This window comes from Amphiura filiformis, chromosome 6, assembly GCF_039555335.1.
Source record: "Amphiura filiformis chromosome 6, Afil_fr2py, whole genome shotgun sequence".
NCBI lineage: Eukaryota > Metazoa > Echinodermata > Ophiuroidea > Amphilepidida > Amphiuridae > Amphiura > Amphiura filiformis.
This window is the reverse complement of record NC_092633.1, coordinates 76,563,538-76,588,390: the sequence shown is the minus strand read 5'-3', so window position 1 is coordinate 76,588,390 and position 24,853 is coordinate 76,563,538. Positions and strand designations below refer to the sequence as shown.

General features: G+C 35.1%; 1 protein-coding gene and 1 pseudogene across 1 annotated transcript; both read left to right on the top strand.

Moving 5' to 3' along the window:
- The window catches only part of LOC140156070 (solute carrier family 22 member 3-like), a 30,548-nt pseudogene extending 17,702 nt beyond the window's left edge, over positions 1-12,846 (top strand).
- Positions 12,847-15,175: 2,329 nt separating this feature from the next.
- On the top strand, positions 15,176-16,210 carry LOC140154774 (uncharacterized). The gene has a single exon (XM_072177340.1). It carries the CDS (start codon positions 15,176-15,178, stop codon positions 16,208-16,210), a length of 1,035 nt encoding a protein of 344 aa, XP_072033441.1.
- Positions 16,211-24,853: the final 8,643 nt, after the last annotated feature.

Here is a 24,853-nt window from a genome sequence, read left to right as displayed (position 1 = left end):
AAATTAACTTTGAAAATGTTAAAAGATCGTACTTTATTTAACTAAATGACCATGATCAAACCTGGGGAAAAGCGCCAAAACAAAATGAGCTGTTGATATCTATATGTATTTTTATGTCTTGTGTATTTCAGCTTATGGTACTGATCTGACAAAAGCAATAGCAACATTTGCAATGATTGGCAAATTTGGTATTTCTTACACATGGGGAGGTATCGTTGTCTATACACCTGAAGTGTTCCCCACCGGTGTACGGTAAATATTATGATTTTCCTATTGTCGATTAAATAAAAATACATAGAACCTAAGTTTGATTACGGGTATGCTAGATGAAAGATACATCAGAAAATAACCACATTGTCAAAAACAAGAAGTCAATAGAATTGGACTGATGCCATAAGTAAAGACCTGATGGAAGTATAATACTTTAAAATGATAATTAATTAGAAAGAAAGAACAGTTTACTAACCCAAAGTGTTACAATTAAGGGCTGGGGTATGAACGTTTGGACAGTATTTATTTTGGGACATTAGAGCACATCAGACATATCGAATTGCATTCTGAATACGAAGAATGTCATTCTGATATCAAATAATTTTGATTTTTGAAATTCGCAATTTAATACACATTTTATGGCAAATCATTAAAATTGATATTTAACAGTACTTGAAGTAAACTTTATAAATCTGATGATCTATACTTAAAGTGTATGCAGGTGGGATGAAAAGCCGATGATCAATTGAAAAATTTGACCTTTCGTATTGAAAATATGGATTTTTTTTCCCAAAACACCCAAAAAAATTAGGTCTTTTTGGGAAAAAATCCATATCTTCAATATGAAAGGTCAAAATTTTCAATTGACCGTCGGCTTTTCCTCCCTGCTACATACACTTTAAGAATATGTCATTAGATTTATATAATTTACTTCGGGGACTGTTATATATCAAAAATTTGAAAAATATCAATTTTTTATAATTTGTCATAAAATTTGTATTATATTGTGATTTTCAAAAAATTAAAATTATTTGATATCAGAAAGACATGCTTCGTATTCAGAATGCAATTCGATAGGTCTGAGGTGCTCATAACCCACAAAAATACTGTCGAAACGCAATAAACGCTCATTTTAGATCCCTTAAACAAGACAACGAATCCCGCCCGGCATACAACCCAACTTGAAAACAAAACAGCAAGGAAATATGTCGGCATGAGATTCAAACCCACGCTCTTCCGATCACTACAATCAAGTGCAAATTTGCTGGGACACTTTCATAGTTCAATGACCCTCCCCGCACCCCTTATTCAATGTTGTATACCAAACGCCTCATTTTTTAAATGGCCTATATTTTTGCTCCAACATTGGTTGGGGGGGGAGGGAGGAGATTCGAAATAGGTTGGAAACTATACAAATAAAATATCACATGGTGAACTTCATATGACCGGTTTTATTGAACAGAGGGCGCGAAATATGAACAAGTGTCCCAGGAAATTTGCACTTGATTGTATTGAAGAAGACAAAAATAATCTATTACTTTCAGTAAAATTACCATAACTCGCAAAGGCGTTGCTCGATTGACATGATTTTTTCACTAATTTAAAACAAATAACATTGCGCATATTTTGGTTACTTTAATTGTCATTTTTTGTCAAACTAAATATTTTTAGGTATCAAAACGCTGTAATATATGCATTATTTAAGGCATATTTGACACATGATTGCTATTATAAGCGCATTATCTCAAAATTCACTTTTAAAACAATTCAAAACTAATCAAAATTAAATCATATTGGAAATATAGAGTACAATCAGTTAAAAATACCTACTGAAATAACAAAAAAAAAATCATAAAACAAAACAATTGTTTCCCTTTAGTTCATTGATAAATGTAAATGTAAAAAAAAAAAAAAAAAAAAAAAAAAAAAAAGAAAGAAAAAAAGAAAGATAGAAAGAAAGAAAGAAAGAAAGAAAAAAAGAAAGAAAGACAAAAATAATAAAAAATAAAAAAGAAAATAGCATTACATGGATTCGAACTCGAGATCTCTGGTGCGAGAAGCGAAGCCAGTAACTATATGCCACCGGGAGACTGATGACAATTGCACTCGATTTCAGCGTATTTAATCCTATCATTGCAATGCTACTGTATTGTGTTATCGAGCTTCGATCCAATGGAATCATTCATTAAAACTCATGTTTTGGTCGTATTCAGCATTTATCTAACGTATATTTTGAATATACACGGTCACATTATACATACCTTCCTAACTTTGATATGTTTATTGGTAATTATTCCTCCATTTAAGCCAAATGAGCACGGTCTACCATAATGTTAAATAAATATATATTACTTTTTAAGTTATATTATTCTGGTAGACCGTTATTGCGTCATTAATTCTTGTTATCCTTGTTATAAATAAATTCGCATGAATAACAACAGCTCAACCATAGTGTAGTGGTTTGCTTACTGCCTTCTGATCATGAGGGCTACGGTTCGAAGCTCATTGTCGCCGATATGTTTACTTTTAAATCCTGCTCTTTATCTCTTTTTTATTTTTGAATACCAATAATAAGCACATTTAAAATGTGTAATTGTATATAATTGTATATACACTTTTTGGCATGGCATTGTTACGTTGAATTAGCGTTTCTGTGATGGGTAGTTGAAAGCCTATATTAAAGAGTTTAACGTGCATTCCGATAATAGCATTTGAAATAGGGTAATGAGTTTGAAAGATCAATGATGAGACAAACATCATGATTCTGTTCTATTTATTTCTATATTTTCTTAATTTCTTATTTGGTTTGCTTTTATTATGTTTGTAAATTCTACCAAAGGAGAATGTATATGTCCACTCTAATATAAGCAATCAATGTGTCAAATATTCCTTGAAAAATGCATGCATTGCAGGGTTAGATATTCAAAAAAAATGTTTATTTTAATAAATTTTTTTTTTATTGGCTAATCATGTAATGCATAATGAAATTAACTTGACATCACTGAAAAAATTATGAAAATCGAGCAACGCGTTCGAGAGTTATGGCGATTTTATTGATATTAATAGATTATTTTTCGCATCCCTATACAATCAAGTGCAAATTTGCTGGGACACTTTCATAGTTCAATGACCCTCCCCGCACCCCTTATTCAATGTTGTATACCAAACGCCTCATTTTTTAAATGGCCTATATTTTTGCTCCAACATTGGTTGGTGGGGGAGGAGGATTCGAAATAGGTTGGAAACTATACAAATAAAATATCACATGGTGAACTTCATATGACCGGTTTTATTGAACAGAGGGCGCGAAATATGAACAAGTGTCCCAGGAAATTTGCACTTGATTGTATTGAAGAAGACAAAAATAATCTATTACTTTCAGTAAAATTACCATAACTCGCAAACGCGTTGCTCGATTGACATGATTTTTTCACTAATTTAAAACAAATAACATTGCGCATATTTTGGTTACTTTAATTGTCATTTTTTGTAAAACTAAATATTTTTAGGTATCAAAACGCTGTAATATATGCATTATTTAAGGCATATTTGACACATGATTGCTATTATAAGCGCATTATCTCAAAATTCACTTTTAAAACAATTCAAAACTAATCAAAATTAAATCATATTGGAAATATAGAGTACAATCAGTTAAAAATACCTACTGAAATAACAAAAAAAATCATAAAACAAAACAATTGTTTCCCTTTAGTTCATTGATAAATGTAAATGTAAATTGGCAACATAAAAGAAAAAAGAAAAAAAAAAAAAAAGAAGAAAGAAAGAAAGAAAAAAAGAAAAAAAAAAAAAAAAGAAAGAAAGAAAGAAAAAAGAATAAAAAAGAAAGAAAGAAAGAAAAATAGCATTACATGGATTCGAACTCGAGATCTCGGGGTCGAGAAGCAAAGCCAGTAACTATATGCCACCGGGAGACTGATGACAATTGCACTCGATTTCAGCGTATTTAATCCTATCATTGCAATGCTACTGTATTGTGTTATCGAGCTTCGATCCAATGGAATCATTCATTAAAACTCATGTTTTGGTCGTATTCAGCATTTATCTAACGTATATTTTGAATATACACGGTCACATTATACATACCTTCCTAACTTTGATATGTTTATTGGTAATTATTCCTCCATTTAAGCCAAATGAGCACGGTCTACCATAATGTTAAATAAATATATATTACTTTTTAAGTTATATTATTCTGGTAGACCGTTATTGCGTCATTAATTCTTGTTATCCTTGTTATAAATAAATTCGCATGAATAACAACAGCTCAACCATAGTGTAGTGGTTTGCTTACTGCCTTCTGATCATGAGGGCTACGGTTCGAAGCTCATTGTCGCCGATATGTTTACTTTTAAATCCTGCTCTTTATCTCTTTTTATTTTTGAATACCAATAATAAGCACATTTAAAATGTGTAATTGTATATAATTGTATATACACTTTTGGCATGGCATTGTTACGTTGAATTAGCGTTTCTGTGATGGGTAGTTGAAGGCCTATATTAAAGAGTTTAACGTGCATTCCGATAATAGCATTTGAAATAGGGTAATGAGTTTGAAAGATCAATGATGAGACAAACATCATGATTCTGTTCTATTTATTTCTATATTTTCTTAATTTCTTATTTGGTTTGCTTTTATTATGTTTGTAAATTCTACCAAAGGAGAATGTATATGTCCACTCTAATATAAGCAATCAATGTGTCAAATATTCCTTGAAAAATGCATGCATTGCAGGGTTAGATATTCAAAAAAATGTTTATTTTAATAAATTTTTTAAAAAATTGGCTAATCATGTAATGCATAATGAAATTAACTTGACATCACTGAAAAAATTATGAAAATCGAGCAACGCGTTCGAGAGTTATGGCGATTTTATTGATATTAATAGATTATTTTTTCGCATCCCCTATACAATCAAGTGCAAATTTGCTGGGACACTTTCATAGTTCAATGACCCTCCCCGCACCCCTTATTCAATGTTGTATACCAAACGCCTCATTTTTTAAATGGCCTATATTTTTGCTCCAACATTGGTTGGTGGGGAGGAGGGGATTCGAAATAGGTTGGAAACTATACAAATAAAATATCACATGGTGAACTTCATATGACCGGTTTTATTGAACAGAGGGCGCGAAATATGAACAAGTGTCCCAGGGAAATTTGCACTTGATTGTAGGTCAACAGCTCACACTGATAAACGGTGGTTAAAACTTATGTAGGCAGTCGAGGTATACAATACACTCAAACAGATATTACGCAAATACAGATGTACAGCAGATCATAACTGCTGATGCTTAATCGTTTCCCCAGTATAATACAAGACAGAAGGTAATGGGCTACGCATCCTCCACAAGAACATATAAACATAATGGGGAACGATTGCTCGCTACAAGAGGAAACTGGATATAATTGATAAGAACGTAAGAGCAGTTTACCAAGTGTTACAATTAAACAAGACAACAAATTAATACAAATCCCGCCTGGCATACAACCCAACTTGAAAAAAGCAAGGGAATGCGTCGGGTATGGGATTCAAACCCACGCCCTTCCGATCACTAGACCATGCATGATGCAGTCATGTCTACAGTAGAATTCATCTCGACCTTTGCAGGACTTAACCCCATTAAAAGCTATTAAACCAAGATAACACTCATTGAAACAGCTCAACTGATTAAATCGGATCTTCTCTGGTTGTGCACAAGTGACTGTTTTCATGTGCGATATCGCAATAAAGCTGGTATTCATAGCTTCAGTTGGGTAACCGATTATAAAGGAAACGAAAGGAAACAATGTTATGTGTGGCTTTGTTCACGAAATCAGACAATGGCGTGCTTTTTGTAAACCAGCATTCTTGAAAATGAGCAACATAATGATTTTTGACTTAACACGGTTTGGAAATAATTTCTTCATATTTTTGGTGTTATCTGTCGTTTACATGTCCTTCCTAAAACACAAAAGTACGACCCTCTCCAAACACCTAAATTAGCTAAAAATTTAGGACATGTTACAAAACTATATTGTCTAGAATTTTAGAAGAGTACTTTTAATATTGGCCGGTTATTTTTCACACAGCGACGTTAACTAGGCAATGTACTATTACCTATAACATTAACTAAAACACCAAAGTACGAATATTTCCAAACATCTAAATTAGCTAAAATTTAGGACATGTTAAAAACTATATTTTCTAGAACTTTAGAAGAGTACTTTTAATATTGGCCGGTTATTTTTCACACAGCGACGTTAACTAGTCATATCCCCATACTGTTAACGTAGGGCTATTTGTAAAGGTCACGCGTCAATGGGAAAGAGCACTGTGTATTGTGTATAGGAAAACGGACAGTAACTGCAGTATGGTAGATGGACGCCTTATCTCACCAACAGCTCACACTGATAAACGGTGGTTAAAACTTGCTACTAATGTAGGCAGTCGAGGTATACAATACACACAAACAGATATTACGCAAATACAGAACTGCTGATGCTTAATCGTTTTCCCAGTATAATACAAGACAGAAGGTAATGGGCTACGCATCCTCCACAAGAACATATAAACATAATAATATAAAGATATAATTGATAAGAACGAAAGAGCAGTTTACCAACCCAAAGTGTTACAATTAAACAAGACAACATATAAACACAAATCCCGCCCGGCATACAACCCAACTTGAGAAAAGGCAAGGGAATGTGCCGGGTATGGGATTCGAACCCACGACCTTCCAATCACTAGACGGACGCCTTATTCATTTAGGCCACCACCTCCCACTTATAAATGGTGGTTAAAACTGATATGTTATACGCTGTTTAAAAGTTTTAACAGCGCTGAATTGAACAGCATAAATGATTAAAATATTGTTTAAGAATTTTAAACCAGTTGCTTAATTATTTTAAATCAACTGGCTGTTCAGTTCACCCGTCAATCAGCGCCGTTTGAACTGTTAAACAGCGTGAGGGCGGTCTTACAGCCTCAATAATGCTCGAACTTAAAATATCTATTTCTTCATCAGTTCTGCAGCTAACGGACTTTTGTCAGGCTTGTCTCGAGTTGGCGCAATGGCCGCGCCTTTCATTGTTCGTTTGGTAAGTATCATTGCCACGCAAATTAATGAGAAAACCCTTTCGGCCATAATTGTATTATTGGAAAATCACAATCGTCTTTGTACGAGGGTCGGTCACTATGTGATGAGAGGATTATTGTCATAGAATTTCTCTATGATCACAATCAAAAATATCTTTCAAACAACACATGTAATACAATCAATACTCCATATGGACACTGCCAAATCACGCAAAAAAGGCGGCCCTTTTAAATTACAGCAAAGGTACATGGTGCATATGGCTAGTTTTGGGCATTAAATTTGGGTGGAAATGAGACGTCTTTGAATATGAACTTCAACAACTTAAGGGAAGCTAGTACTCAGTACAATGATAACTGATGCAAATCAACAAAACCCTGCGCATACATATACAGTAAGCCAAAAAATTAAGGTACCAGTTGTGTTCACCCCTGTATATCCTATATAAAGAGAAATATGTCAAAATTAAAACAAGCAGCCAATACCTGTACTCTTTAGCTCTGATTTAAGACCTCATTTGTTGAAATTGGTTGAAAATTAAAGAAACGGTGGTCTAAAACCTAATAAAGAAGCGAAATCAAAAGTTGCACTTTTGTGTTCTAATCTGACTAGTCTCAGGTTCTAATGAATGAAAGCACGACGCTAATTTTAACGTGTTAATCAATGGAAGCACGGCGCTGGTTCCCTTGTTCGTGAACGCATTGTGTGCAAATCAATAGGGCACGCAATGTAGCAAACTGCAACTTTTACATTGGCATCTTCCTTGGGTTTTTGGATCGTCATATCTTTATTTCTTGAACAATTTCAACAAACGAGGTCTTAAATTCGAGCTAAAAGATGCAGCTATTGGCTGCTGGTTCCAATTATGACATATCTGTCTTTGTTTAGGATACGCAAGGGGTGAACATAACTGGTACCTTCATTTTTTGGCTTACTGTAGTACAGGGCGCTATCGGGAGATTTTTGAGTTAGCATCTAGTTTTGCTACATTAGTGGAACCAATGTTTTTGGCATCTTTACACCTCAAATGATAAAACTGAGAGTAACAATTTGAGATACATTACAACATGATGGGACTATTTTTAAGTTTTGGTCCACTCAGACCTTCGACCCCTCGTGTGAGTCACAGGGCATAGAAAAATGGAAATCTGCATCATTTCATGATTAAAGATGCCAAAAAACATTGTTTCCACTAATGTAGCAACAGCAATCCCAAACCTAATTATATAGTGCCCTGTACTACTAGTGGGATGACAGATACAACATGCTGGAAATGTATGAAAATTGCAAATTTCATGTAAATAGGGCTTAAAATATTTCAAAATGCTATGTAAATAGAAATTTAATAATTCATGTATAAATGTAATAACAGTACAATAACAGTTATATTTTAATCACGGATTCAATTATTTTCTAGGGAAACTTCCGTTTTAATGTTTGGGGATTAGTCAACAGAACTGGCAAAGAAAATACATTTCCACGTTTGCTATTGTTGGCAATAAGAAAAGCCTTATTTTTGTCAAAAGTGACGCATATTTGTGACGTGTCATGTCAAAAGCAGACACTTTTGGGCAGGATCGTAAATGGAGAAATAGCCAAAAATCTGCCCGGGTGAATTTTTCACAATTTGGGTTTGTTGCGAATTTGTGATATTATTGATGTTAAAAATATTGTCTGATAGTTTCAGACCAGAATATAACTGACATCTTGTATTTTTTGAGACACGTTTCAAGGTAAATCCTACTCTCAACATTCTCAATAATATTTTTAAAGGCCGATATCTCAATTTCCAATTTTATAATACCTTAACTTACGATCTCAATATCTGCGCTTAGGAATGTCCTATTTCATTGGGGAAACAGCGTTGTGGAGCAAAATATCTCTATATTTAAGATATGTAAAAACCTCAAAATTTTTGACATGACACGTCACATTTGACCACACTTTATATATAAACAACTAAAATATTTCCAGTACGACAAAGATGACTTATGAGCTGAAAGTTTATGTTCTACTACTATTCCAAAAGGCAGCACTCTCCATACTTTAATTCCAGAGAAAATCTAAAATATACAACAATACCTCATTTCAGCCTCTTATTTCTTTTAACAAAAACGACTCATTTTCAGCCAGTGACTATAGACCACTGATATTATGCTAATGCTGTTACGTAATGAAGTGTATGATATAATTATTTTACATGTCTTGCTTGAAAGACAAAGGTACAGTGTTTATGAAGAAATGACACGAAAATAATCCATATGGCGTTACAAGTCAACTCTAATTTCATACTGACCGACCCTCGTAAAGGGAGTTGTTTTGGCCTGTTGTTGACTATAGATATGAGTATGATAAACAGATAAATTTCTTAAATTTAATTTTCTCATCTTTATAACATTTGTATAAAACTGTTTTAAATTCAAAAAGGCTACTTAATAATGGTAGTGATATTTTGGTCAGAATGAGATGGATTTTTAAAACTGTAGTACTTTCTTATATTTTTCTGATGTTTTTTAGAAACACTGAATTGCAAAATTCAAGCATTTGTTTGGCTAACCAAAGGTCCAATATTTATTAAATAAGATGTCATATGAAAGATTCTTAAATATAAAAAAAAGAGTCTCTCGTCGGTCTTTTTAATCAAGTGTCTCTGTTTGATGTTAAAGATGTTTTCAAATTTCCCTAAAATCAAAAATTCAAAAATAGTATTTTTCAACAAAAGGGGATCTTTATCAAAAAAATCTGGCGAGTGAATTTTTTTAACACCATAAAATTTGAAAGCCATATAAATAAAGAAAAACGTAAGAATTATTACTGTTTGCTATGGTATAGACATAATTAATATGACATAATAGCTATTTTTGGGAGTATGAGGTATCCGTACTTGGAAGCCAGTATCACCAGTATCCCAGCAAACACAAAAACGTTTTAAAAACGTTTTAAATAGGTTATATTTTGGCTTTTGGTTTAGGTAAAAACGTTTTAATAACATTAAAATGTCGGGTTATATAAAGGTCATGAAAACGTTTTAAAACGTTTTGTATGAAAACACACTGCAACAATATTTTTAAATGTTTTCAAAAAATATTATTGTAAACTATTTTTGTAAACATTTTTGCCAAATATTGTGTCAATACTTAAATAACATTATGTTACAATATTTGAACCCAGCAAACACTGAAATGTTCTTAAAATGTTTTTTTCAAAACCTTTTAAGGGCTGGGGTATGAACGTTTGGACAGTATTTATTGTGGGACATTAGAGCACATCAGACATATCGAATTGCATTCTGAATACGAAGAATGGCCTTCTGATATCAAATAATTTTGATTTTTGAAATTCGCAATGTAATACACATTTTATGACAAATCATTAAAATTTGATATTTTTAATATTTAACAGTACTCGAAGTAAACTTTTCAAATCTGATGATACACTTTAAAAAGTGTATGTAGGTGGGATGAAAAGCCGACGATCAATTGAAAATTTTGACCTTTCGTATTGAAGATATGAATTTTTCCCCAAAACACTAAAAAAAAAAAATTAGGTCTTTTTGGGGAAAAATCCATATCTTGAATATGAAAGGTCAAAATTTTCAATTGATCGTCGGCTTTTCCTCCCAGCTACATACACATTTTAAGAATATATCGTTAGATTTATAAAATTTACTTCGAGGACTGTTATATATCAAAAATTTGAAAAATATCAAATTTTTATAATTTGTCATGAAATTTGTATTATATCGTGATTTTCAAAAAATGAAAATTATTTGATATTAGAAAGACATGCTTCGTATTCAGAATGCAACTCGATACGTCTGAGGTGCTCTCATGTCCCATAAAAAATACTGTCGAAACGCCATAAACGCTCATTCCAGTTCCCTTAATAACATATAAATGTCGGGTAAAAGGTCATGAAAACGTTTATAAAACGTTATTGAAAATATTTCAGGCAAACATTTTTCGCAAAATATTTTTTCAACCCCAAAATAACATTCTGTTTAGAATGTTTTGTATCAAGTTTTCAAGAATGTTTTTGGAATGTTATTAAAACGTTTTTATACCCTTTATATAACCCGACATTTAAACGTTTTCTGTAAAACATTTTTGTTTGCTGAACAGTAGATTATCAAAAATGTTTTTTTAAGGTTATGAAAACGTTTTATACTCTTAATATACCCTTTATATAACCCGACATTTAAACGTTTTCTGACAACCTTTTATAGCCTTTTGCGAATGATGTCGAAAACGTTTTGTGTTTGCTGGGATTTATATAGCTTTATCTTCATTTATGTTTTTGTTGGGGTTTTTTTTTCAGAATGACATCAGTCCATACTTGCCACTTAACATATTCGGTATCATTGCAATTGTAGCAGGTGGCCTGACGTTTTTGCTACCCGAAACCAGAAACGTGCCTTTACCGGAGACTCTTGAAGATGGCGAAATGATGGGCAAAATCCTGATCCCGCCATCCAGGGATCAGAAAGCTAAAAAATCTAATGATAAAAATTATGAAAATATTTATACCAAATACGCATTTTAAGGGGGACAATCGATTTTGTTAATTATGGTTTTACGAATCATTAATACGGAGAAAGTCGGGAAGTCACTAAACGTGGGTTTCTCGACAGGCAGCTTAGTAAGCATCATGCGCCGGGCTTAGGCGACCTTTATGCTACTAAGCCGAGCCCGCTCTCGAAGCCTAAGTTTTCACTCTAACCAGATTTCTTGAACGTTAATTTAATTTAGTATTAATTTTGCAGTCTTGCAGGCTTAACGCCTGACAGCCGCATCCCTTTGTAGAAGCTAGTTTATTACATATTATGATGTTAGAGGTAGATTATAGAGAGTTTGCGAAATGCTGTTCAAAAGCGATATGTCTATCTGGTGCTGTTAAAGCCTTTTTAAGGGTAAGTTTCTCGACAGTCGGCTTCGTATTATAGTAAGCCTTAGTCTAAAGGAAACCTTGAGGCTACTAGGCCTAGCCAAAACCCAATTCTTCACTCAATCCGGATTTTTTGAACGTAAATTCCCTCCTATAGTACAATGATCGTATTACCCCCAAGATTTTGATGTAGAGGGTGATGAGACTGGTAATTTAGGTATTGGTCAGTGTGCGTTGGTTTGCGGTATAGACCACAAGCTTGACTGAACCGTATTCTCTCCTCACAATCAATGTATCCAGAAAAGATAGATTTCCTTGCGATTCTTGCTTAAACGTAAACTTGATGGATCAAGAATTGTCAACCCAATTGTTGGGTCAGTCAGCTGCTGAACGTTTTCTTTGTTTATAACTTCTAACACAATCATCCACGTAACGAAGCCACGATTTCAGTCTACAACCGAGTGGAGCCGTAGCAATCGCCTGCTGTTCCAACGCTTCCCTATATATGTTAACCGCTATTGGCAACGCATGTTAGACGGCAACACATTCAAAATATACATCCAACTACCTATACAAACAATTAGCTTGTAAAAAGGGACGCGACTGTCAAGTGTTTAGTCTACTTGGCTACTAAGGCTATGATCGAATTTACGTTCAAGAAATACGGATTCTAGAGGAGGCTTAGTAGCCTCAAGGTCGCCTTATATACGCATAGGGCTTACTAAGCCGCCCCAAACATAAGGGAAAAACTGTAAACTTACAGAAATAAAACCTGCGATTTGCGAAATCGTTATGCCGGGTCTGACACCTTCGAGGCTAGACAAGACAACTCCAAAGCCGCCCTTCAAAAAACCCACCCTAAAAGACTTTTGTTCGACCTCGATGTGTTTTTGTGTTTCTGCATGTTCGAAAGTATATATATATATATATATATTCGTTATAATTTTATATGTTTCAATAATTATATTCATTATGTTTTCAAAATATAGGTAGTTAATTTTCTTTTGGTTTTGTTTTTATATTCGATATATCCTGGTGAGACTTCATGACCAAAGGTTGAAATAAAGTGATAACTGCAACGTGTTGACTCATCCCCCATTTATTTCGTCTACTTACGATTCAACGCAATTATCGTCAGGTATAAATGTTCATGATGTCGGCGGATATCAAAACATTGCGATATTGCCTCTGTTTGTCTTTTCAAATATGACCCAAAAAGTCAAATTTGAATAGTTTGTCTTGTCAGAGGGGACTCAATAGAATCTTGTCAAAATCAAATGGGTATTATCTTTTCAAATAATGAGTTGGAGTAGTTTTTGAGTAGTTTGACTTGTCAAATATGACCCAAAAAGTCAAATTTTATTAGTTTGTCTTGTCAGAGGGGGACTTAACAGAATATTGTCAAAATGAAATTGGTAATTTGATCAAATAATGAGTTGGAAATCTTGTCACGTTTGTTACGAGTCGTACTGACTCAAGGCCAAAATCACCTTTTACCCAAATTCATTTAAAAATGTATTACATTAAGGGGGTACTACACCCATGTGGTAAATTTGTGACTATTTTTGCATTTTTCTCAAAAATTAATTTCACACTGGTAACAAAAGTTATGTATATTATTGGGGCAAGGAATCCAATTACTACACTGAAATTTCAGTGACTCAAGACAAGCGGTTCAGTATACGTTAAGAACCGAGGTACATCCTAGCGGTACCTTATTTCTGATCATAAATAACAAACCGTTTGTCTTGGGTCGGGTCACTGAAATTCCAGTGTAGTAATTGGATTCCTTGCCCCAATAATATACATAACTTTTGTTACCAGTGTGAAATTAATTTTTGAGAAAAATGCAAAAATAGTCACAAATTGGATTCCATGCCTCTATAATATACATAACTTTTTTTACCACTGAGTTATTAGTTTTTGAGAAAAATGCAAAAATTGACACATGAAATTTATTGAGGGGTGTAGTACCCCCTTAAAATACAGCTTATACAGATATAAACTTACTTGAGCACAAACGTAATTAAACTGATTAGTTCAAAATGATTTTGAGAAGTAATTTGTTTGGAATAGTTTCATTCATCATTCACTGTAACAAAGGGTCAGGTAGCTGTAAATTCATCACTGTGCAAAGTATCTTAACTTCTAATTATAGAACCTCCGTGATTAAAACGTGATAGAAGAATCATAAAACTAATCAAAATCATCCAATATCTTCATTATGAAGTTGTAAAAATGCCACTTATCATGTTATACAGGAAGCGAGATGTGCATTACATTGTCTTATTGATCAAGGCTACACAAATAATGAGGCACAAAGGGACTGCATGACTTACTGATGTGCTTGAGCGAACTGCATACGACCGAGTTTTAAAAGCTCTGAACATAACATGATTCGCGCGAATATTACCGGGCAAGGAACAATGGGCCGATAATACAGACAATTTCCTGGATAACGCTTGATTTTTCAACTTATCTATTATTGTGAACAGAACATCATTGTCTAACAAAGGCACAGCCAGTATTTTTGATATTTCCCCCAAACTTTTGGACAAAGCTCACTACGCCACCAAAGTGGGCCTTTTTGGCCATACGTTTGATATCATAATATCTACAGAAAATTAAAAGAACCACTTTTTAGTGAATTTATGTACTATATTTATTATATTATTATGGTAAAAACAAGAATATTAGTTTCGCCATTATTTTTACATTATCAAATCCCTGAAAGGTTTATGTTGATGAATGAAATGTAAAAGGCTTCGCTGTACTATAACAGTGGCAAGCATATCACAACCGCTTTCCTCTGAACTGGGAATTGACATTGCCTTGCTTCAAGCAACTTTTTTTTAATAGATCGGAGTGGAACGTGACCTAGCTGTGTTTAAACTGAAATATTTATATAGACAAATAAAGCTGACAAACAAGAGGAATTAAACTTGATTAGATTTTTGATTGACAAATCCAAAAATACTCACTAGTTTTAGACTTTCGCCATCTTGGCTGATAGATTCTTCAGAATGACCATTGGGATCCACTTTTTCCGCGGGATTGACCGCTGCTTCCGGCGATTTTCTCATCCCTCGGTGGCTTAGTTCTTATTAGTAGATCATCCGGTGTTCTCGAGGAGGACGGCGAAATTTTCAACAGCCATGACGTAGTCGCCTTATTCACAAACACACCTATTCAAAAGACAATGGCGATCATAAGAGAAAGACTAGAAGAGGACACAACGCTAAATAATAGGACAAATCTTACTGTTAGTGACATCATGGACTTACTAGAGTTCATCTTAACAACTACATACTTCACATTCAGAGGGGTGATCTACCGACAAAGATTCGTCGCAGCAATGGGTAGTCCGGTTAGCGCAATAATCGCTAACCTTTTCATGGAGTGGTTGGAGAAGAAGGCCGTCGCTACCGCACCGCTAGAATGTAAACCCCGGCTATGGCGTCGTTACGTCGATGATGTTCTGGAGATTATTAAGAAAGGCACTACAGAACAACTGACGGAGCACTTGAACACTGTTGACACCACAGGTAACATAAAGTTTACCTTCGAGGAAGAGTGCGAGGGCAAGATCCCCTTCTTAGATACGCTGATTGTGAGAAAGGAAGGTGGAACAGTAAAGCTCTTGGTCTACAGAAAGAAAACTCATACGGATCAATACTTAAATTTTGATTCACAGCACCCACTTCATCAAAAGATCGGCGTCATAAGGACATTGCTCGACAGAATGCATGCCATCGTGACAGAAGACAAGGATAAGGAGGAAGAAGAGAGTAGAATCAGAAAGGCAGTCACCAATTGCGGGTATCCAAAGTGGGCGTTTGATAAGGCGAAACAACAGGTTGAAGGTAAAGCGGAAGTGAAGCAGAACAAAGAGCAAAAGAACACCACTCAGGAGACAGAAACTAAGGGCATGGTGGTAATTCCATACGTGGAAGGGTTGTCGGAAAAACTACAGAGAATTTTTCGCAAACACAAAATATCCGTCGCAATGAAACCGCATAATACTCTCAACAGACTATTAGTCCACCCAAAGGACAAGGTCGACTCCATCAAGACCAGCGGGGTCGTCTACGAGATTGGTTGCAAAGGGTGCGACAAGTCATACATTGGCGAGACGGGCCGTCCTTTCGGAGTAAGGCTAAAGGAACATCAGAAAGATGCGGAAAAAGTTGCAAACAGGAAATACACCAGAAAAAAACAGAACAATCCGCGATAACTGACCACATTGCAATCGAGAACCATGTTATCAATTGGGATGAGCCTAAGTTACTAGAAAAGATGGAAACCAACAAACTCGTTTGATCAGAGAAGCTATTTGGAATAGAAGGCGGGGGGACAAAACAGTCAACAGGGACATCGGGAGTTACTCTCTAGACCATGTATACGATCCACTAATAAGAACTAAGCCACCGAGGGATGAGAAAATCGCCGGAAGCAGCGGTCAATCCCGCGGGAAAAGTGGATCCCAATGGTCATTCTGAAGAAGCCATCAGCCAAGATGGCGAAAGTCTAAAACTAGTGAGTATTTTTGGATTTGTCAATCAAAAATCTAATCAAGTTTAATTTCTACAATCCTACAAATGCATCTATTTCATGAACAAAAGGAATGTTACTATTCATTACCATGTTTATTGTGTCTTTAATGGTGGAGACAGCCATTACTTTGACCATTAACCCACTGTGTAAAGCTCCCATACTCAATTTGCGTTTACCTTGTGCTATTCCTGTCCAATATGTTGTTTCTGTAAGTGGTGTTGTTGTCCCTCGGTCATGATTGCATTCTCTCTTTCTCTCCTCCTTAATTCCTTGTTAATTCCTTACTTGCGGATTTTTTTAATCATTGAAGTCCTTGGATGGCAATTCAAAATAGACATTTCTCTCATTTGTCTCTTGTTTTAAAGTGATCAGGTGATGTACCAATATACGCAAACATATTACACATTTAGTACATGACGCTCTGTGGTGATATTTAAGTTAGCTGCTACAACGAAAAGAGTATAAAGTCGCAATTTGGTAGTTTCGAGACATCCTGGTTGACTTAGTTGATGTTATTTATTTGCCTCGCACCTGTACAAGTCAGTAATATGTCTTTCGTCATGTTCGTAAATGGCTCATTGTGCTCTATTCACAAAGGACATACATTTGTTACATACATACTTCTGGCTTGAACATGAGGCAAAGAACACCAACGCAATGGCCGGGACGTTTTGAAACCACTAACTTGGCAATGTTTTTGGCATCCTTAATGATAAAACTAGAATTGATCAATATTTTCTATACCTTTATGCTTCCCACGAGGGATCGAAGGTCATAATGGAATATCTATCACATCATATCGTTATGAACACGGCAAAGTGCCGAATACGCAAAATTACTGTTCTGAGTAAACGGCGTTTGAAAATCTTGGTACCATTCCATTGGTCCTTCTAAAAATTTAGAACATTCGTGAGCACTCAATTGAAATGTATATTATAGAAGTGAATGTACACGAATTATTGGCAATACTTGCATGTTCTGAAATAATCGATATATCCCTCAAAACGCATTTTAACAGCTATTCGGCTTTATTTCAAAATGTCTCTACCACTGCGCAGAGAGAGGTCGAATACGCATTCAACTACGTGGAAATCATAGCACGCATTCTTGATTTGAGGCTTTTGTGTAGAAATTACTGGTTGTCCTAAGGCTATGTAGATTTAACTTATAAATAGTCATCCCTGTAATATTTGGCAAAAATTCGAAGATTTTAAAGCAAAAATAACAATATTGACCTATATTTTGAGTAGGATTTTCCGGGATTTTCCAATTTCACGGGCGCGCACTCACATTATTAAACCACAGCAATATCATGTGGGGAATGTTTGTACTTATTTTGATATCACTGGATAGAAGATACCTACAGCTATACGTTGGTATCAAATATATTAGTATAGGACATGTAATATAGAAAATTAGGGGTTTCCCGCTATAAAATACTATAGATCAACATGATTTGTACAGTTAAGTATACGATTCGTCTCTCTGCCGAATTCATTTATCGCACTTACGCGCGATTCGGCCAAATCAAAATTTCAATAACTACGTCAGTGAGTAAGATTTACCATTAATTTTGGTGGAAATAAAAGATAACCTGAATATACAAAAACTCAATTTGCTCAAAATTCTCGATTCGTCACTCTGCCGAATTCATAACGATATTGTAAGCTCCAGTTGTTCTTATCATCAGTAGAAATAAAAGAATTTATTGACATATTGCACTTGGGTGTTTAGTTCTGGAGTTATAGAGTAAATTAGGTCAAATATCTCATGCCCAGAGGCCAATTAAAAAAATAAACACCGATTCAATCGTATCTTGTCTCAAATTGCTCCTCTCGGTAAACGAGTTAGGAATGTATAACATCATAATCGGATGAAATCATGGGTCAAAGGTTCGGGGTTGTGCAATAATTATGTGTACCCCCGGGGTGTTGAATTCTCAAAGTGGTCTGCCAAAAATCGCTAACCCCTCCCCCCTTTGGCAGTGCCAAAAAACCTTTGCCCCTTCCCCCTTTTGACGAGCCAAAAATATTTTCCTCCCCCCCCCCCTTTTTTAATACATGAAACACACATAAAACACTGGAAGAAAAAAGTCAAAATATAAAATTATATACCGTGTCATGTAGGGTATATGTATTTTTAGCATTATGATATCTAAATCACGCAAATCTGTAAAATAACAACTGATAACTTTTTTTTCTTTTTTAATGGACAATCCTGATGAATATATTTGCGGAACAACTGATAACATTTAATAAACATTAAAACACGTTTATTTTCATATTTACACGATTAACACCATAACACGTTTATAGAGGTATTTGTTATTAAAAAAATATAAACATTCCAACACGTGCAGTACCGATATAAACATGTTAAAGTGTTACTAATCCACCAATAAATCCTTGGTCACGGAGTAACTCAATAACACTATAAGGTACAGTGCATGTTGCATTAAACAGTGAAGAGGGTGTACAATATTTTTTCTGTTGGTTGACAAAATGCATATCGTGCTAAATATATAGGGTCTGGGTCACATTCAGAAATACATGTATTTTAAATTGACAATAGCAAACAAAAAGAAAATTAGAAAATGAATGAAACGTTACCAAATGAACGCATGCAAACGAATGTCAACCTCTAAAGTGCAGTTCAAAACATTTTATTAAAATAGTTTCTATTGATTTTCAAGGCAAGTTCAATATCATCGGTGGCACTATTAACGGTCTTTTGTTTGAATTTAATATTTTCTTTGAATTTAATATTTTCTATGACACTCCTATTACAAATGTATATACGTATCTTTCAGTGAAAGTGCAAGAGTGAAAAGATAAATAATGAGAGTATCGAGCAAAATCGAAAGAGAAAACAAGAGAGGGGAAAGCGATTGTAGAGATAATAGTAAGGAGAAGAGAAAAAAGGCTTCAGAGAAGATATTTAATATTTAAGTTGACAGCTAGGAAAGACCGATGGCGCCAAAAAAAAGTCAAGTTGATCTTGCGACAGGTTGGCAACTTTCAGATCTCTGATTTATCTGTTTAAAAAAGTCCTACAAAATATGTTACCCCTGGGCAGCAACGTAGATAGCTTTTCAGTGTGTACGGGCAAAGGCAAATTTTCATTTGTCGTTTCATTCTATGAACATTTCTGTTCCATACACTAACCCCCACCCCCGCCCCCCTCTCCCCCTGGTATGTCACAGCCCCTTTGTCCGTGCGAAAGCGGGGAAGATCGGATCAACCGGACAGATATTATGGCAACGAACTCTGGACTCTAACAACAGACGGAGGAGTTAATCAGATATATACAAGATACGTGTGCAACATGTTTAACTTGTGAAAGTGACATTTATCAGACAAAAGCAACATGTGGAATGAGCCAGCCAAGTTCTTCAAATGAAAGCAAACGTAAGTCAAGCCAGTCGGCACACCCAAGTACCTCAATGACCCAGCGTACCAAGTATCAGCGCTTCCAACACGACAGGCAAGAGCTGCAGGGAGAGTGCCCAATGTGTAAATCTCGATGTCAAGGAATACACACGGTTGTTTGATGGGATCATTTATTAGTTTTACAAAATTATTCACTTCTATAGCATTTTTTAAAGCTTTTTCGGATATAAAATGTGTCTATTAATGACAAAATTGGTGGCGCTATTTAGTTACTGGAAATTACTCTTTCAAGCTTTTAATACAAATAATCCCTTGTACCGTTCGATAAAATATGTTTATAAAATGTCCTTGTTGCTTGTTTCATCTATTCCAGCTGTTTTAATGGCAGAATTAATGACCTACTCCTTGCAAATAAAGAAATATGATTTAGGATTAATAGCGCCATCTATAGTTTGCATTTAGTTAATAATGAAGCCAATTCTATATACATCAAACAACCGTGTACATTAACCTGCCAAAAGCATCTAAGCATGGTAAACCTGTATGAAGAACTACCTATAGAAATTGGATAAACTCCGGCTGAATAACTCAACTTACAGAATCACGTCTACAAAAGATTAATGGAGAGATTCGAGGTAAAACCAGCATCATCAAGAAAAACAGATAGAAAACCCAAGACGTCAAGACAACAAAGAAAGTTGAGGGTAAAAGAATCACTGCAAAAACTCCGGTGTCAAAAGTAACACCAAGGGTGTTCATTTTAACACCGGGACAGTGTTCTGGGAGGAACACACCCACGTGTTTTGATTTACACTGCTGGGTGCTAACTTCTAATTTGCCTCTGGTTTGGTGTTAACATGTTAATTTAACACTTTCACGCGTAAAAACCACACTAAGCCAGTGCTGGAGAAAGACTTCCATAAGATCATAAGACTACACAACCAAGTTTGGAAGTTGGGGCTGAGAAACCAAGAAAACACATCCAGTAACACAGGTCAATAGAATTTCTAGAAAAATCCTCACCAATTTGTCAAGTACCTTCTCCATAAATGGTTCTCTTTATCCTCGCACTAGAGTCTAATGCTCTGCTCACTAGGCCACAACGTATCAGGTGAATGATCACCGCATTATCACGAACAAGTTTGTTTGATCTTGTTCATAATTGTATGTGTCGATAGGTTTCACCCTTTAACAACACGTATCCTTAATGATCAGTGATAATAGTCGGCTTTTACAGGGATGGCGCTCTCTCATTTCCATGAACTCCATAGCGCCATTAGGCGAACGTTTACAGTATATGCTAAAAACAACAGACATGAACCAACTCAACCGTGGATCTATCACAACGCAATCATACCCAAACTGACATGGGATTGCCATCTACATCTTCCCAATTACGTTCCTTGATAATCTGAAGACCACCTGCACGAAAGCCGGGGCACTATACCAACACCGCCCTGCACCGAAGTAGGAATATAAAGATGCTGCTTACAACTAAAGAGCCTCAGCACTTCTGTAACGTGCATGCAAGTCACCAAGTACCATCTAACAAACACTCTATAGATAGAAGCACTCAAGCTCTGTCCAAAGGATGTCTTCAAAAGAGGCAAAGCAAGTCAGATGAAATGGAATCAAGGAACTAGAGCAGACCTGATACCTGATACTAAATGAAATGTGCAGAGGACAGGCAGTTAGAAAATGTCTGGACTTAGAAAGAACAAATAATTAATTAAAGACACGAAGCCGCAAAGTTCTTGACGGGTCTTTTCAAAGATGTGGATGAAGATGATATCTTTATTTACCTATATGTTTTGTTAAGCAAGGACAGTAGCTCCCTCATTTAAGTAGACGCCTTGCGAGATATTGCGTCCGCTTCGGGATCCCAGCAATTGATCGTAAGATACTACTTTATTTTTTTAACTCCATGATAGACCAAGATTTGGAGGTGATAACTGATAAGACTCCCTAAACAGAGGCTGACAAGATATTATATGATCAATATATCATCACTCATCAGAGAACATGGAAAGGGAACCAATGAGGCTAACAGATTGTTTGTTTATTTTATTTCTTCTTTAACCTGGAACACTGGACGTTGAATGTACCCTGCCATGAATATTCATTGGTAACAGTTTCAATATGTCCGCACTCAAATCGGACACAATAAGAGATGAAAGGATGCTGAAGTCCGTTTGATGTTCCCATTAAATGTCGGGCAGTCAAAAATAATTATCTTGGTGTCAAGTATGAAGTCTGTGCCCGGCACAGATACAGACTATTTTTCAGCAAAGTTCCCGTACATTGTATGCTGTGAATTCTCACATATTCATGAGGGCAGATCATTCGATTGTGCGTGTCTAACCCTGATCACACCAGCGTTGCGTGCCTTCGCGTTTACGTGGTATAGCGTTACGTATCTTCGCGTAAAATATATACGCAGTATATGCGTAGCAGTTTCGTCTGTCGCACTTCATGGAACAATCGGCCCTCATTATGTATCTCTTTAGTCCATGGTGCCCGGGGTATGTACCAATTGGTGACTGTCTAGTGTCCCTGTGTAGTATACTGTGTATCACACTTATGCGAATTAAGTTACATTATCCAACAAACTGATATCATGAAAGTAAGCCGTACTACCCTGGACCTGATACAGACATGATAGAGTAGACACGTTTGACACGCCAAAAATCTGACTTTAAGCCTCTAACTTACCAAAACAGAATGGCTAATCAAAAAACATATCAGTATGGATATCCCCTCCTAAAGTCTTTCGGTAAAACCAAATCCTGTCCGTGGCTGACACAATATGATAAACACACGAAAGGCTTAATTAAGGCTTACGGTTAGTCTGAAATGAATCAATCAATCATACGTTTATTATCCTCTTCTATTTAGATGAAGCATTCATTGTGTGAACACCATTGTATACTGCTCCTAGAAAGTATCGTTACACTTGGAAAATAATTACAATTTCAAAACCATATTGGGGTAAATGTGTTTGAATCCAATGTGACTTCAAGAAGCAAAGTTACAAGCATTTGATTAGACGAAGGTCCTGAGAGTGGAAAATGGCTAATTTGTGTGTGCCTTTAATTTAAAACAAAAGGAACAAAAGAAAACTGAAACAAAAGAGCTGACAAATAAAATGCAAGTTATGAAAATTACCGAAAAGTAAAAAACTGAAATAAATACTGCTTTAAATAAAGTTTCATTGAAGAAACTGATGTGTAGTCTCTTTGTTTCGCTTGTTGGCATCTTTTTGCGCCTTGTATAGGCCAATTTGTCACTTTTAAAACTGGACATGTGTCTATTCTATTGCTTGTAACTTTACTTCTTGAGGTCACATTGGATTCAATATGGTGTCATAATGTGCAGGATTATATAGTGCATATATTACAAAAACAAATTTACCCCAATATGGTTCAGTTTTGAAATTGTGATTATTTTTCCAAGTGTAAGGATACTTTCTTGCATACATACATACGAATGTGTTAGCTGGTTTACTGTAAATCTGACCGGGAAATACAAATTATTGGGGGCATCCATAAGGTCAGTGATGGATATTGCGTTATTATTTTTTCTTGATGGTGGAGATCGATAGCCATTATATTAATCATTACAATGATTAACACACTGTTTGAAGCCCTCCTCTCCCATTTGCCTTTACTTTGTGTCCGGGCTTAGTGCTATTCTTGTCCAAGTTGTTATTTCTATAAGTGGCAGTGGTGTCCCTCAGTCACGATTGAATGTTATATTCCTCTCTTCCTTGATGACTTATTTATCCCCTTGAGTAATCATTCAAACCCATAGATAACGCTTCTATTATTTATATCAGGTACTCTGATTTCATCACTACAGGTGTTTTTTCCAGAGTTTTCCCCTTGGGTATATGTATATGTGCGCGTACGCTGCAGGTGATCAAAAGAACCGCAGTAATTAAATAAGGTTAATTATAATTAGCATTGGTTAGCTTTAAGGGGGTTCGAAACGATGTTTCTGGAGAACAGAAACTGAATTTAGAACCATTTGAATAGATTGAATAAGTTAAGCTAAATACACTGAGCAAAATAGTTTTTGTTTGAAGGAAATCGGACATACGGTTGTCAAGATATACATGTTTTTATTTTCTTTGTATTCTGTTGTTTTTGCCAATATATTGATGAAGTTAATGAGGAAAATTGGCTATAATGTGCTCATGAATATTCATGTTTGCCAATATTATACCAATATCTTATGAATAAACCTTCATTTTATTTTATATGATTTTGACATGAAACTTTGCCAATGTGTTTCTATGGCCTAAAACATTAACATGTGATTTTCCCGCCCATCTAATTTGCATATTTGCATAATTAATTAGCATTATACTTAAGGCTAATTAATTATGCAAATATGCAAATTAGATGGGCGGAAAATCACATGTTAAAGGTTTAGGTCATAGAGACACATTGGCAAAGTTTCAGGTCAAAATTTAAAGGTAAAAGTAGTATGAAGGTTTATTCATAAAATATTGGGAAAATATTGGCAAAATTAATATTAATGAGCACATTTTTGCCAATTTTCCTCATTAACTTCATCAATATATTGGCAAAAAACAATAGAATACAAAGAATCTTTCAACAGCAATATCTCAAAAACCGTTTGTCCGATTTGGCTCAAATTTTGGAATTAAGATTATTTTGCATATCTGTCTGCAACAAGTCTATTTTAATCTCAATCAGAGCAACTTGATTTTGCCTTTCGTACCACCTTAAACATGTACTGAGAAGATATTACCAGCACTAACACTATAATTACTCTAAAACTCCCATTTTGCAATAGTATAATATTAAGAGCTAATGGTACTCTTGAAGTAAGTACAAATGTCAGCTAATGATTGCTGTAAATGATCTAAAATGTCTTGCATAATCATAACAATTCTCTCAGTTTATACA